This window comes from Emydura macquarii, unplaced genomic scaffold (genome assembly GCF_026122565.2).
Source record: "Emydura macquarii macquarii isolate MOO-44397 ecotype Brisbane River unplaced genomic scaffold, CSIRO-AGI_Emac_v2 contig_3122, whole genome shotgun sequence".
In the NCBI taxonomy this organism is placed as follows: Eukaryota; Metazoa; Chordata; order Testudines; family Chelidae; genus Emydura; species Emydura macquarii.
The window spans coordinates 7,194,825-7,209,209 of record NW_027133259.1 but is presented as its reverse complement, the minus strand read 5'-3'; the positions used below and the strand labels follow the sequence as shown (position 1 = coordinate 7,209,209).

Genomic DNA, 14,385 nt, shown 5'->3' with positions numbered 1-14,385 from the left:
TTGGATCTGGGCCTCGGCTGGGCTACAACAGGAAGGGAGTTTGCGGAAGGGAGCTGGGATTTCCCCTTTGCTAACATTCAAACTCTTGCAGCTGCTGAGAGATGCCAGACTGGTAGCTCCTGTGGACTAACGCCTTCTGCCCCAGGGCAGGAGCAAAGAAAGGCTCTCCTCACGTGCCCCTTTATCCCTCCCTCTCTCCTCTTCCCCGGCCACATTTCTCACCTCCTCGTTCAGCGGGATGAAACTGCTGTTCAGAGTGACGATCCGAAACTTCACTGCAATGGAACAAAACAAATCAAATGCCCATAGGCTAATCTTCATGGGAAGACCCAACCCTGTCTCCCCAACCCGGGCTGCATACACAGGTTCGAGACGTCATTTTGCACGTTCGTGAAGCCTCATCATTCCTGACACATTAAGTATTGGAGGGCATGACAGGCTTTGAAGATCTAATGCACTGGTTCTCAACGGGGGGGTCCGCACCTCCCTGGGATCTGCGAGCAGGTTTCTGGGGGTCCGCCAAGGAGCAGGCAGCTGCCTCCTCACTGATCTCCCGTCCCCTTTTCTGCAGCAAGGAGCCTGCACTGGTCTTTCAGCCCTGCGGAAACACGCTCCACCTGGGTCGTTAGGCAGCGGCTCCCTTCTGCCACCAGCAGGAAGGGAGCTGCGGGCCACTTTGAAAGCCATTTTTGGCCCCCAGGCCACAGGTTGGGAACCACTGCTTTAATCTGTTTGTCAGGGCTTGAGAAAGAGGAGAAAAACTCTTCCACAGCAGGCTGTATCTCTGCAGATAGCTGAGCAGCTTCTCAGGGAGCTCATTGGAAAGGGAGAATGCTAAAATAGTTGCACATGCCAGCAGACACACACACACTGGCACTGGCTTACGCCCCACCATCTGTGCACGGACACATCTCCAGACACATGTACACTTGCAAACATACAGTTCACAGCTACATATGCACATTGGGGCAGACACACACAGCTGCACACAAACCCCTTCGGCTGCCATGCACACACGCATGCACTTACAGACTTCTGCAGACGCCAACCTCTAGGCATGGATAGATCTGCAGACAGGTCCTCACCTGAAGATAAACACTGCTTCTGTACCAACTTGTAGACAAAATACCTCACCACACACACCTGCAGTGTGGTCCTATACACATCTGAAAACACACATGCACCAAAAACCACTTGCACACGCAGACACACACATCTGCATAGGCGTGACTCCTGCAGTCATAACACAGCAATCGCCTCTGTACAGTTATGCTCATTTTCACTAATGCAAAGAGAAATGTTCACAACTGCACCTCTCTCGGAATATACACACACATCTGCTTGCACACTCAAACACAGAGCAAGCAAGTCCCCCAGGGCAGATCCCTTCTTACCAAGCTGTCCCGGCATATAGATGGGCTTGTCAGTCTGCAAAAAAGTGCCGTTGCCGACTCTCTGGATCAGGACTTGTTTCTTCTCATCTATCTCTCTCCCACCCCCACGTCCAGACAGATGAATGGTGGCAATTTCCTCAGTGCCCTCTGAAGGAGGTGGGACCTGGGGTACACAGGAAACAACAGTAGGATTAGGCACAATGCTTGGAGGAGGAAATTAATGGATCAGCTGTGCATATATGATCACATTACCCACTAGTGAGTAGTCCACAGAGGAGATAAGGAACCTACTTCTGCACCAGCTGAGTGAGTTCTCCTTTAGCTGAAGAGGTCTGTATTCTTGGGTCTGAAGGAGCTCCAAGAACACATGAGAGTGTGACTTGTATGGTAGTTGTGGCTGCTAGGTGCTGCACATGGACTTGTTACAGACATACTGGGGAAGTGTCAAGAAGCAGGTGAATGTGGGCTCCAGCTCTCTCTCAACTCTGCTGAGTGAATAATGTTTATCAAATCAAAAATTTGGCCTTTGTCATCATTCAATGGACAGAACAAGACAACAATTACCAGCCTGTGGCTCCTTCACCGAGCATCAAAATGAACACACATCTAGGATGTATCAAATACTAGGACACGTGACTACTGGCAAAGCTGGGAGCCGCCAGGCATGAGGTGGGAGGAGGGAAAAACAGAGGGAGTCTTTGGACACTAATAATCAACATAATACCTACTTCAATACATGCCCCAGACAGCCCAGCTCCACCCTGCCACTGACATCAATGTCATGTGCTGCCCTCCTCCCAGAGACCGTTACTGTGCATGAATGAGTGGGGGATCAGAGATGGAGAGTAAAAATCTCACCCTTTGTTGGTTGACATAACCCAGAGCACAGCATTGTGCTACTGCAGACTGGTACCATTTCTCTCTCTCTTGCTTTTTCAGGTGCATTACAGTTGTATCGATTTGTGGGTTTTTATACACGTGTAAGATCATTCAATGGGTGTGTGACCATGAGCCCCTTACCCAACTTTCTTATCTATCATTTCCCGCCACCCAGAGTTTGTTTATAAAACACTTTGCAGAACATGTGAATTGCGGTGGGAAGCATCTAAGGGCTGTGACGTGTGTTGACATTGGCACAACACAGCCTAGGGGCAGAAAGAGCTCCCTGCTACTGTGTCACAAAAACCTTTCCATCAGGGCCTCAGGAACCACACCTGCTGTTGGTGCGTATGCGTGCACGCAATGTCGGTGCACTACCCTGTGCAACTAGTGAGGATCCTGCTTGCAGGCTTCTAGAACGGAACTTCGGGGCCTGTCATTGGGCAACAGGGAGAATATATATGCATAAGAAAAGGAAATGGTTTCATTCACCCTCCTCGTTGCCCCCATTCCTGAAGAATGTGTGCATTTTTAAGTAAATTAAATTGATAACAAGACCTGGTGTTTTCAGGACCCCTTATCATACAAGTATGAAGCCTAACAAACAGCTGCATAATTACGGTGAGCTTTTCATGTTGCGGCATAGTTCTGTTCCAGAATCTCAGCCTTCCTTAAAAAAATTAAACCTCTAGCCCTCATGGTTGTGCAGAACACCCTCCGAACATGAACTGAGTGTCAGTACTGTAGTGATGCCTGCTTGAAAATAGCTCTCTTATGGCAAACCCATCAGGATGTGAGACAAAAACTGTCCCCTGTCCCAAGGACAGAAATGGCTCCATAGAATTATCATCCCTTGGGCAATCACCACCTGCCTTGGTATCTGCCCCTGCTCCAGGCACTGGGCACCAGATTCTGAGACTAGCACGAGTTGAAAGGTTGCAGACAAGTTTCCCATTTACCCAGCATGCCACCAGTTCTCCTCATGACCTCCCCCTGCCTCAGCAATGGAGTAAGTGACTAGTGAGGAGTGACCAGAATTTACCTGCCTTTTCCTTTCTCTCTGGCTCCTAATCCCTCCTGCGAACTAGACAAAGGCCCAGCAGACATGGATCGGAGGTCTCAGCACAAGTGTCATGAACATAGGTGTGAAAGAACGTACCTCTGTATTCACAGCCTACACACTAGTGTAATAATTTTTGTACCTTGTGAGGTATCATTTGAAAACTTATAAATGACTGATCAATATTGTCCTGATAAAATATACGTGGAAACATTGTATGTGAAGTTATAAGATTTCACTGTATGGTGTTATTAAAACATGTTCCAAATTGAGGTTCGCAAACAGGCCTGTCTCAAACAAAGGAATGTGTGTGCCACTTAATTTGCATATAAGCAGTAAACAGAGTCATCAAGAAAGAAGGGAAGCAAAGGAAGCTCCAACAGGTGGGGAAAAAAGCAGCAGGGAACATCCTTCCCCATAGACCTTTTGTTTCCTAGTAGCAAGCTGGAAATGTTTTTCAAGAATGGGACTGAAACTATAAAAATTCACTGCACCTGAAGGGATAAAGGACACAGTCATTGGACTGGGGGAAGGTGTCCTGACCTAAGAAGTCTGGTCAGTAAGACTGCTGAAAGCATGTGATGAGAAAACTTGGCTTTGATTTTAACATACTGTAGTTTGTTAAGTTAGGCACCAGTAGTGTTTTATCTTTATTTTTCTTGTAACCATTCCTAACTTTTATGCCTCACTACTTGTATTCACTTAAAATCTCTGTGTAATTAATAAACTTTTTTTTATCTAATGCAGTGTGTCTAAATTGAAGTGGCTGGGGAAACTCCATTTGGGATGACAAGTTGTGTGCATATTATTTCTTTTAGAGAAATAACAGCGTGACCATAGCTTATATTGTCCAGGAGAGGGCTGGGCAGTACAGGACACACATTTCTTGGGAAAATCTAAGAGTCAATGAGTGTTGGGGTCACCCTGGAGTATAACCAAGGCTGGTGAAAGCCAGAGTGTAACCCAAGGATGGCTGGCAAGCTGCAGTTACACAGACCCTCAGGGTCTGGCTTGCATGCTGGAGGCTGTTTGTGAGCAACCCAGGTGGGAGCTACTTCAGCAAAGTATTATAAGGCACCTAAGGTTGCAGGGCACGGTTACACAGCCACACAGTAGTTTGGATTGTACCCTGGCCTGTACCAACAGGTATCTGAATACCAAGGCATGGCCATCTATGCCAATCACACCAGTAAACATCTTCACACAGGTGCATTAGCCAAGCCAAGCCAAGCAGTGAGGAAGCTTCACAAACCCACCTACGTCCAAACAACACCATTTACTTGAAAGTCAAGTAGACACTTACAGGGAAGCTGAAGCATTTGAGTTGTGTTGTCTTCCAGATGAACCTATCCAGCAGCTGGTAGGTCTTGACCTTGGTCTCCAGGCTGATGGTGAGCAGCACGGAGCTCTTCACATTACTCAAATCCATGCAGACCTTCTCCATGGAGGGATAGCTCAGCCGTGCTGGGAGCACAACCACATAGTTTCTTGAGCAGGGAGAAAGAATGAATCAGAGAGAAGGATTTAAACATGTGCATTGCTTTTAAAACATTCCAAAAGGGAATCAAGTTATCTAACTGGCCAATAAGCAGTACCAGCATGACTACATCAGCCTAGCTGGCTGCTCATGAACTCAGAGTTGTATTATTCAGAAGCTTCCTTCCTTGCCAGGGGAAACAGACTGAGTTTCTCTCCCCCACCTCTCTCTCTGGGGTTCTCCGGTGTCATCCCTTCCTGGGGGTGCAGAGGAGGTGGTCAATTGCACCACAGAGACCACAGCAACACCTTCAGGAGTGGCATTGGCCGCCTCCACTGGGGGAGGCTTGGAAAATCTCCACTATCTCCCAAGGGTGTCTGAGGCTGCCTTTGTCAGTCTTGGTTTCTGCTTTACAATCAAAGCAGCTCTTCCGTTGCTCTCCGTGACATCACAGTACTCTCCCTGGCTGCTAGTGGTTGTGTTGCACTGAATGACAACATGTCTTAAAGGGCTGCTGCCCCTTTGTTAACTGTCTCTGTGCAACCATCTCCTGCTACCACACTCCTTCTCAGTAATAAAGCACAAGGTCTGGACAGAGAGAAGGATATGGGAAAGCCAATGAGAGGAGAACCATCCGCAAATGGGACTCACTCCCGCTCCCCGCAAGTCTCTGTCTAAGAAATGACCTGCCCTTTGTGACATCATAACTGTCTCCCTAGCAAAAGGCAGCGATGTCACACAGGATGAAACCATCTCTTGAAGAGACAGATGCGGGGGGATGGTCAATGGGGAGGGTGTCAATATGAACATTTCTTCTCCACTTTGGAGGTATAAAGAACAAGGAAAGGGAGAGAAATGGCAGGAATCAAGGAGAAATAAGAGCAGGTTGGGGGTCTCTAACTCAACTGATTTCATCAGTGAGCCTCCATCCAGCACTGACACCAGGTTTCCGACTGCTCCCCCCCATGCTGAATCGTGAAAAAAATCTCCAGCTTCTTCTCTCTCCTGCCTCCCCCATCTCTCTCCGCTCCACTTAAAGGCAGGTTTTCCAAGACCCGTGTCTCCCCACTCCCTGCAGACTCCCTCACAACAGCCTGTCTGCACCCCCAGCAACCTATCCCTTCCTCCAGCAAACTGTTCCTCCTCCAGTACCCCTTCCCCTCTGCAACCAAGTACCATTCCTGGGCCCGCACAGCCAGCCACTTGCCTGCTTCCATGAATCTCAGTCAACGGATCTTCCCTCTTCCCCATCTGCCACCCCTGATCATCACACCCACCCCTCAACATCACCCTCAAATATTTGTCCCACAACCTCCTTGCTCCCACTTTCCAGCTCCTCTCCTCCCTTCCCTAACAATCCGCCCCCTCGATCTACCCTGGGCATTTGTAACACCTCTAGCCACCCAAGTGCCCTTCGCGTCCCCCCATAGCAACGTGCTTCTCCCTCCCAACCCCTTCCCCTCTTCCTCCTCCTCGCCACAGGCAGAGACCTGGAGCCAGTCCCTCGCCCCACAGTGACTTACGGGATAGGCTCATCCACGACAGCAGATTGGAGGAGCGGGGCCAATGCGCTGAGGAGAAAGAGCCACATCTCGGCGAGGACTCGCCACCCCAGAGTGAGCTACCTGGAAGCCTCTGAGCTGGGATTCAAGGAGAGAGAGAGAGAGGGGGGGGAGGCTGAGCTGCTTTCTCTCCGGCTCTCAGTTTCTGTGGTACCTGTCTTATATCCTCGTTCTGTCAGGGGTGTGACTCGAAAGAAGACTCCTTGCCCAGCCACCTATGGGAGACAATCCACCAATCCGGCTGCACCAGGGAGTGGGGGGAGCAGTTCAGATTTAACCTGTAAAAGGAGCTGACTCTGGAATGGAGATGAAGGTCCTGGAAAGCTGGAAAAACCACTTAAACTCAGGCCTTTTCTCTCTGAATTTGCCAGGACCAAGCAGTATGTATATTCTGTGTACGTAAGGTGTGTATATGTGTGAGAGTGAAAGAGAGCCCATGTGTACATGCAGCAACACCGGCTGCAGAGAACTGGCTGAGTTCCCGCTCCCAGTCAACAGGCAGCAAAGAATACACAACCTTTGCCAAGGCAGCAAATACTCCCTGCACTAGAGGATTAAAAATTAAATACAAATGAAAACATGAGCCACTCTGTGTCACGTCACTCCCAGCTGACAGCTGCCTGACCCCTGAGGCAAACAAACTTGCCTCAAACCAAACAGTGCTGAAGGCACTTGACCAACACCTGAACTACCAATACAGGAGTCACCAGAAAGAACAAATGAAAGCAGTTAAAAAGCCAGACTGCTACGGCACCCTGCAGAGAACGATCAGACCAGCGCTGCATTGACACTAGCAAACTTCACAGCCATAATCCTGCTCCAGCGCAGCTCAACCGATGGAAACGACAGCTGCTAAATGCTGTAGTGTAGGCAGAACTCATTGCCCCTTGTCATCTAACCCTGTTCTGAGCAGACACACACCTCTGCTCCGTCTAGATGCCATATATCCAAGTTCTGGCCGTATTCCAGCCTCCATTCTATCACTGCTATTACTGATGGAGCTGTACTGGTGGACAGTTATGGGTATGTTCACTAGTATAGACAAGACCTAGCATACTGCCTGCAGCTCTTATGTGCCCCCATCCAGCTGACACCTACTGCTTCGGCAGTTCACAGCTGGCAGAAACTAGGCAAAGAAACCAGAGCTCCTCATGGACAACAGACTGTATTAAAGCACATTTCAGGTTTCCAGGCCAAGTCATTTTTGAGACAAGATGGGACATAAACTCTGCTGGAAAACAGCTCTAAAGTGAGATCATCCCGATATAGGAGTCTAGTATCTCCCAAACACCTGAACTGATTTCCCTCCGACTTTCAAGGGGACAAAATCAAGCCCAGCCTAATCTGACGTTTGTGGCAAGCAGATCGCAGTTCTGGTTTGGGGGCAGTTACAAGATTGTAGGGAGAAAGCCTAATGGAAAGCTTGCCTCGGCTTTACCTCTGTGATAGCAACTAGTGTTTCTTCATGTGTGTGCTCTGTACGGTGTGAGAGAGTGCCGTGTGCCTGCTCTAAAATTAACCTGCATGCCTTTATGAACAAGGAAAGGGTAATATAATGGAGGACAGGATTATATACACAGCCATCTAGTTCTCAAACAGCTGGACAGGTGACTCCTCTAGCCAAGGGAAAGTACCAAGTGGAATGGCTCAGTCCAAATGAGAGAAATTGCAAAAGGATTTGCATAGAGATGACATATGTGAGAAATCCTTCCATTGTTCTCTGAGGGATCTGTTTCTGCAGCTGATCTACAGAACAGAATGCATCAGCTTCATTGTTGATTTAAGTTGAGGAAATAAAATCAAATTACGTTTTTATTGATGTATTCAGGTTAAATCTCCTATTTCCATTGTGTTGGCATGAAAGTAGGCTGCAATCGTCTGAAAGTTGAAGGTTTCAGATTAACGTGCTGTTTGCATTCTTTTGTGACCCATCTATGCCTAGGGTAGCCCCTGAAAATGCCAAGGTCAGGGCAGGCTATAAAAGGAGAGCAGATTCTCCCAGCACTGGTGGGTGACACCAAGTCAGACTTCCCAACCAGCCACAAACAGTGCTTCTGATTCCCCACACTGGTTATCAAGAAGCTAAAACAAAACATACACAGCCCCCTTTACTGCATTCCAGTCTCTGGCTCCCAATCAGCCACTAGGTCCAGTAAAGAGATAAGTTATTTAAAACTCTATGCTCTTTTCCAAAAAGGTTCTCCTGACCCCAAAGGGTCAGCCACAGCACCAGATCAATATAAGTTTGGATCTTACTCAAAATACAATGCTGCCAGCCAATCCTTTAGTAATCCTTTAGTTTATTATAAAAGGAAAGAAATCAACTATAAGATAAATGTTAAATGATTAAAGTAATCACATACATACAAATGATTGGAAAAGCCCATATATATCAGGTTTCCAGTAGAATTGTGCATTTGCAGACTTGTATACGCCCTCTGGCATACATCCAATACCTGGAGGGTCTCAGTTCTTTGTTTCACAGCTTCATTGTAGATGAGGTGATGCAGAGGTAGGTGAAGGCTGAAGACTGACTGAAGACAAAATGGATGTGGTGCAGTTGCCTTTTATGTCCCTTGGCCTTTTCCATGTTGCTTGTGGAAATTTACAGAAATAAGATGGTGTCCAGGTCACATGAGTAAGTCCTGGTGACTCATCAGGTGTACCCCTGGGTTCTCTCCCCAGGCCCATTGTGCCTGTGAGTTTCCTTAATGGGCCATGAAGCAGCTTATTGCGGCTGCCATCCTGCCCGAGGTGTCCAGAAACACAGCACAAGTTGAAATACAGACACAGCAAACATACCCATAACGTCCAATACTAATATGACACATGCACATAAACAATATCATCATACTTAGCAAATGATACCCTTTCTAACGGTACCTGACATGGCATATCTCATAGGAATTATTGTCATTTTGAAATATTGATATTAAATAATATTATAAATTGTCCCCCCTAATCTAGCCAGCGTTACACCGTTACTTTGTATACTTTCCATATGCTTTTACATCCGATCACACGGCTTCTTATCTTCTTTGGCCCAGTCACCAGGAAGCGTCTCTTTCAACACACTTTGCTCACGTCTAATAAACTCAATGAGGAATGTGAATGGCTTCCAAAATTAAAATCCTATCCCTAAGCCTTGGGCATCCTATGTCAGCAAATTCTTCTCCTCCTCCTCTCGCTAGCTGAGCAAGATGGGTCCAAGTAAAGGTCTTAGAGGAAAGGGAGGGTCCTTGTGCTAAATTAAGATGTGGCAGCTTGCCAGTATTCTCACTGTACTTTCCAGCCAAGAGGAAGTCACAATCCTCAAAGTAAAGCTGAAAATTGATGGGCCACACCTGCTGCTGAAAAACACTATATTATAGCTGGCTTCCTGCACCCAGAGGTAAAATATGTAAGGGAGATGCGTGGATGCAGTTCATGGTCCAAAAGGTACGGTTTATTGGTACAACTGCTCTGAAAGACACCAACAATTCTCTTGCGGTCTTGACACACTAGCAAGTGCTTGCAATGATCTCTCCTCCCTCCAGTATCTTGGATTGTCCGTTCATCTTCCTTCAGTCTCCCTCTCCGTTCTCTCTTGAGCCAGAAATCAAAAGTTAACCCTCTTTACCCCTAGGGCTAAAGTTCTCATCAAAAGTTTGGCCTCAGAGCAATAGCCTCCCTTCTGAACCAGTGCCCCAAAACGAAGGGTTTCATTTCCCATGCTCTGAACTCCCTAAGTCATCCCTCCTCTCAGCCTAGGCCGGGACTCAAACTGTTGCCCTAGTGGTGAAAATCGTCCCTCTCTATAGGCATTGTTTCATTTCCCCTCCCAGATTAGTATCTTCTAAAATTCTTAGCACAGTCTGCAAAAATACCTAGGTCTGATTTAAGTGATTTCCTTTGTTTCAATTTACGTTCATGGTTTTGGCATTCAGATTCCTAGAAAATTAGAGCTGCTTATGAAGTCACACATCCTTTCTGTCCCAGGGGTCCGATGGAGGATTGTTCCGTTTGCCAGATTTATGTTCAGTCCTAGTTTTTATAATCTCAGCAACAGTGGAAGCACCATGACCCTTGCAAAGATTATTCCACAATGTAATAATTAAACGATAGTAGTTCTGCTTCGGGCTCTGCAGTTCAGGATCAAGGAGAACTGGCAGAGCTGTGTAGGGAGCCCAAGGCTGGAATAGCAGGGGGGCGGCGGGGCAGGACTGAGAGGTACAGGCAGGGCTTGTGGGGAGAATGTGCAAAGAAATATACTTGGCTCTCAGCTGAACTATTAGTGCCTTACTTTCACAAGAAATGTATGCTACTCAAGAAGGGGAGATAAGGAAATGAACAAGTATGTGAAGGCTGTTAACAGCGAGGAGGGAGAGGAACTGTTTAGGGTGGAGGACTAGGTGAAACTGAGGAAAGGGGGGAAATTTCAGGACGGATCACAGGAAATCCTTGCTAATAGGAAGATTCCTTAGCTATATTAGGCAGTGGAATCGGCTCCCCACAGGAGAAACTCCATCATTTGAGACATTTAAAAGAAGAACTGGACAAAGCCCTGAAGAAGACAGTAGGGAACAAACCTGCATTGGCCAAGCGGGAAAGAGGGGGAGGAGGAAGAAGTGGTAACCTAATTCATTTTGACCATCTCTATAATTACTGAGACTGTCACTTCTATCTCTAGAGAGACAAGGTGGGTGAGGTAATATCTTGTATTGGACTAACTTCTGTTGGTGCAAGAGACAGGCTTCAGAGCTCTGTGTGGCTCCAAATTTTGTATCTCTCACCAACAGAAGTCAGACCAATACAAGATATTACCTCACCCACCTTGTCTTTCTAATATTACAGCCACAACTACACTGCATACTTCTCTCTCTCTCTCTTTAAAGGAGCTTGTTCCTGTTTGGGCAGAGAGCTGTCTAATCAGAATTCATCTCGATGCACCTTGAAATTGCATGCTGTCTCCTGCCAACATATTGAAACTGTCCAAGGGCAACCTATAATAATATAAACGGGACCAAATTTGCTGGGGCCATAAGCAACATGGTATCTCCCTGGTGCAGTGCACAGCCTTGAAGAGGTTATGAAGAAGAGATGGATCAAGAGGGGCACTCCAAGGACCAGTTCTAGAAGAGACACAATTCATCTTCAGTGCCACCATGGCTTTTTATGGCAGACCTGCCCTAAGACCCAAAGAAGTACAAAAGCAGTGATAGGGGAAAACCTGCAAGATGTAAAACCCTTGGGAGTGCAAGGTTTGCAAACCTGTATTTTGCATTCTGAAAGACAGAATCTAGACTGAGTTCCTGGACCATTTTTGCTTTAATTTAACTCTTCGCCTCCTCATAAGGGAGGTTCATTTATAAAATATTTTCTTCCTAAATGGAAGTCTCGGCGTTAGGTATAGAACCCCGCAGGCCTCATGAAAGCTAGGTGGGTGCAGGTGGGTGCCTGAGCCATTACTCTGCCATTAGAATTTCTCTCCCCTGCTCTATTTTTCCCCCTTCTTTTTCCATTAGAAGTTCTCTTTCTCCCACTCTGCTCCATACTACGGCCTTGGCTTTCCAGACAGTTTCCCTCCTGCTCCTTTTCTCACAGTTGCTCCTAAGTAGAACATGAGCTCAAGAAAATAACAATTAAAGACAAATTTTAAACCCCACAAAGTTCAAACGTGTTAGCCAATGCATACAGTTTATATACACACACATAAACCACATTAATAGATATTATGCAGATGATACTAATATAACATGTATATGTGTGTGTGTGTTGGGTAATCGTGCTAAATTGTGCTTGCTTATTCTTGCTCATTTATGCTAAGGTATATATTCCACAGTGCCCTGGGACAAGCAGAGCTGAGCATCTTCGCTTCGGCATAGTTGTAAGCACAAGTGTAGACAAGCCCTTAGGCAAAAACAGAAATTGTCAAAGGCTAGATGGACGAGTTTTATGAAACAAAGGTACAATGTGGTAAGGAAATAATGTAAGATGTGGAAACACTTTGTATTAGGGAGTATCTTCATGCCCCTTAACATCTGGAATTTAATATTCAAAACAAAGGATGGGAAAGTACAGGGAGGCACCAAAGACAAAACTGGCACAGACTGGCTAGTTAAACGTTAAGTGATGTGTAACCTGCCATTAGATAAAATGCTGGCTGGTTTAAGGGAAGCACAACCTTCTGTGTAAGGTGAACTGAACATGCTGCAAAAATTCCCTTCAAGGGAAGGATTGTTGATGTATTAACTCCTTCTTTCCTCTACCATATCACTTTATCCTTAGACAAGAAATTTGGCTGAACTTGGTTATTTGGTCTCTTGAACATTCTCAATAACGTACTGCAACTACAGGCAATTAGTTGGCTCTAGTCAATGAGTGGGCTGATAATTAGGCAAAAACTCATTTGACAAAGATACAACCAGACTAATGATACACAACAAATTAAAGCTGTGCCATTAACCCTGAGGGCTGAGAAAGCAGTTATAGGTAGTTTGTTTTCACATCCCCGCTGTTTCCTTGCTTGGGTGATGCAATGCTACATCTCTTACCTCTCCCTGGACTGGATTGCATAACAAAGCTATCAGTGCCTGGAGGGATAATTAACCTCAGTGATGAGCAGTCTGGTCAAACTAGACCTAACAGGTTGGTTTGGTTTTCAGAGATGGCAGCTGAAGCATCATCCTAGTTCAACTGGTTTTACTATCGCCAGCAGCCTGAACTGTTCTGATCCTCCTAGATCTCCCCAGGAAACAGAGGAAAAATGTTTTCCCTTGAGTTACCCAAAAAAATCTGAAAGTTAAACCAAGGATGGTCTCCTCTACCACAGATGGGGCAGAAGGGAGGTTGGTAAATGCTTCCTGTGAGAATAGTCCCTTCCCTCAGTGCTGCCCTGAAGTGCCAGCGTGGGGTATCTAGTGGAGAAAGGCCAGAGAAGAGCCAGTCTGGTGGCATCGGCTGAGGCTGTGAATTTTGGCAGTTAGCTTCCCTCAAGCTAGACGTCATTAGCTGTTTGCTCAAGAAATCACACCTGGATGTTGATTATCTCACCTTCACCCTATCACTAACTTCTTGAGTACTATCTGGAGGCGCAGTCAGGATTTCATTGTGGGCATGTATAAATCAGCAGGCAAACACCAACCTGAAAGGTAGAATAAAGCTCCCAACAACCATCTAATCCAAAGCCCTTTCTCAGGGCTGGTTTTAATTTAAAACAAGAGTTCCAAAACCAGAGGAAATAAATGCCAAGTAGTTGGTGCTAACCACCTACAGCTTTCCCAACGTCTGCCCACTGGGAGGAGTCAGGATACTCCTTTCCTGACTAGTACACACACACAGGTCCCTGACCCTCTTTGCTATCCCTGCCCAAAAGGTTAGGTCACATGACTATAAGCAAGCATTGGCGCTCCAAGATTCCCCCTGAAGTTTTATCTGGGGATTTGTTCTTCAATTCCTGCCCTACAGTGTTGCTTTACCTCATTAGGGTAATCCACTCCCCAGTGATAGCTGCCTTTTAGGGAGGAGTGTAATCCCTGAACACTAGAGCTGGTTACCTATTGCAGAAAAAATTCCACAGGCATTCAGTCAAGTTTTAACCACAAATTTGGTTTTGCCGTGGTCATGGCTGTCCGGTGTTTGCTTTTTTCCACAGAAGTCAGAACGTGTGAGGTTTTTTGCCTGAATGCTTGCAGGAAGCTTGCACACTGGAATATGCACATCAGAAGTCACATATTAGAGTGGCCAGGCTGCATCATGATGTCTGTTTAAAGGTGGCCCCTTCTAATCTTCTAAAATCAATATGCTTAGTCAGATTTCTTGACATTTACTGTGCCTCAGGAGGGTGCAGGGTAGAGTTAGTGAACAAAATTTGGAGCCATTTCATCCAGGGGTTTAAGGCCCCCCCAAAATAGCCATTTTAAAAGCATTTACCCCCTTGCCAGTTCTGCCAGTGCATCCCAACCAGCCTGTACTCCATAGCTCTGTCAATGTACCCCAAAAATGCACCCCAAATCCCTGCAACCTAGCCCCCCT

At 46.5% G+C, this 14,385-nt stretch overlaps 1 protein-coding gene across 1 annotated transcript in view; it reads right to left on the bottom strand.

Moving 5' to 3' along the window:
* A2ML1 (alpha-2-macroglobulin like 1) overlaps positions 1 to 6,401 on the bottom strand; it is a 29,847-nt gene extending 23,446 nt beyond the window's left edge. The window contains exons 1-4 of the mRNA XM_067530963.1: positions 6,334 to 6,401; positions 4,637 to 4,820; positions 1,395 to 1,557; positions 223 to 275 (exon numbers count right to left, since the gene is read on the bottom strand). Coding sequence (XP_067387064.1) covers positions 223 to 275; positions 1,395 to 1,557; positions 4,637 to 4,820; positions 6,334 to 6,401 — 468 coding nt within the window. The remainder of the gene's footprint in view (positions 1 to 222; positions 276 to 1,394; positions 1,558 to 4,636; positions 4,821 to 6,333) is intronic.
* Between the last annotated feature and the right edge of the window lie 7,984 nt (positions 6,402 to 14,385).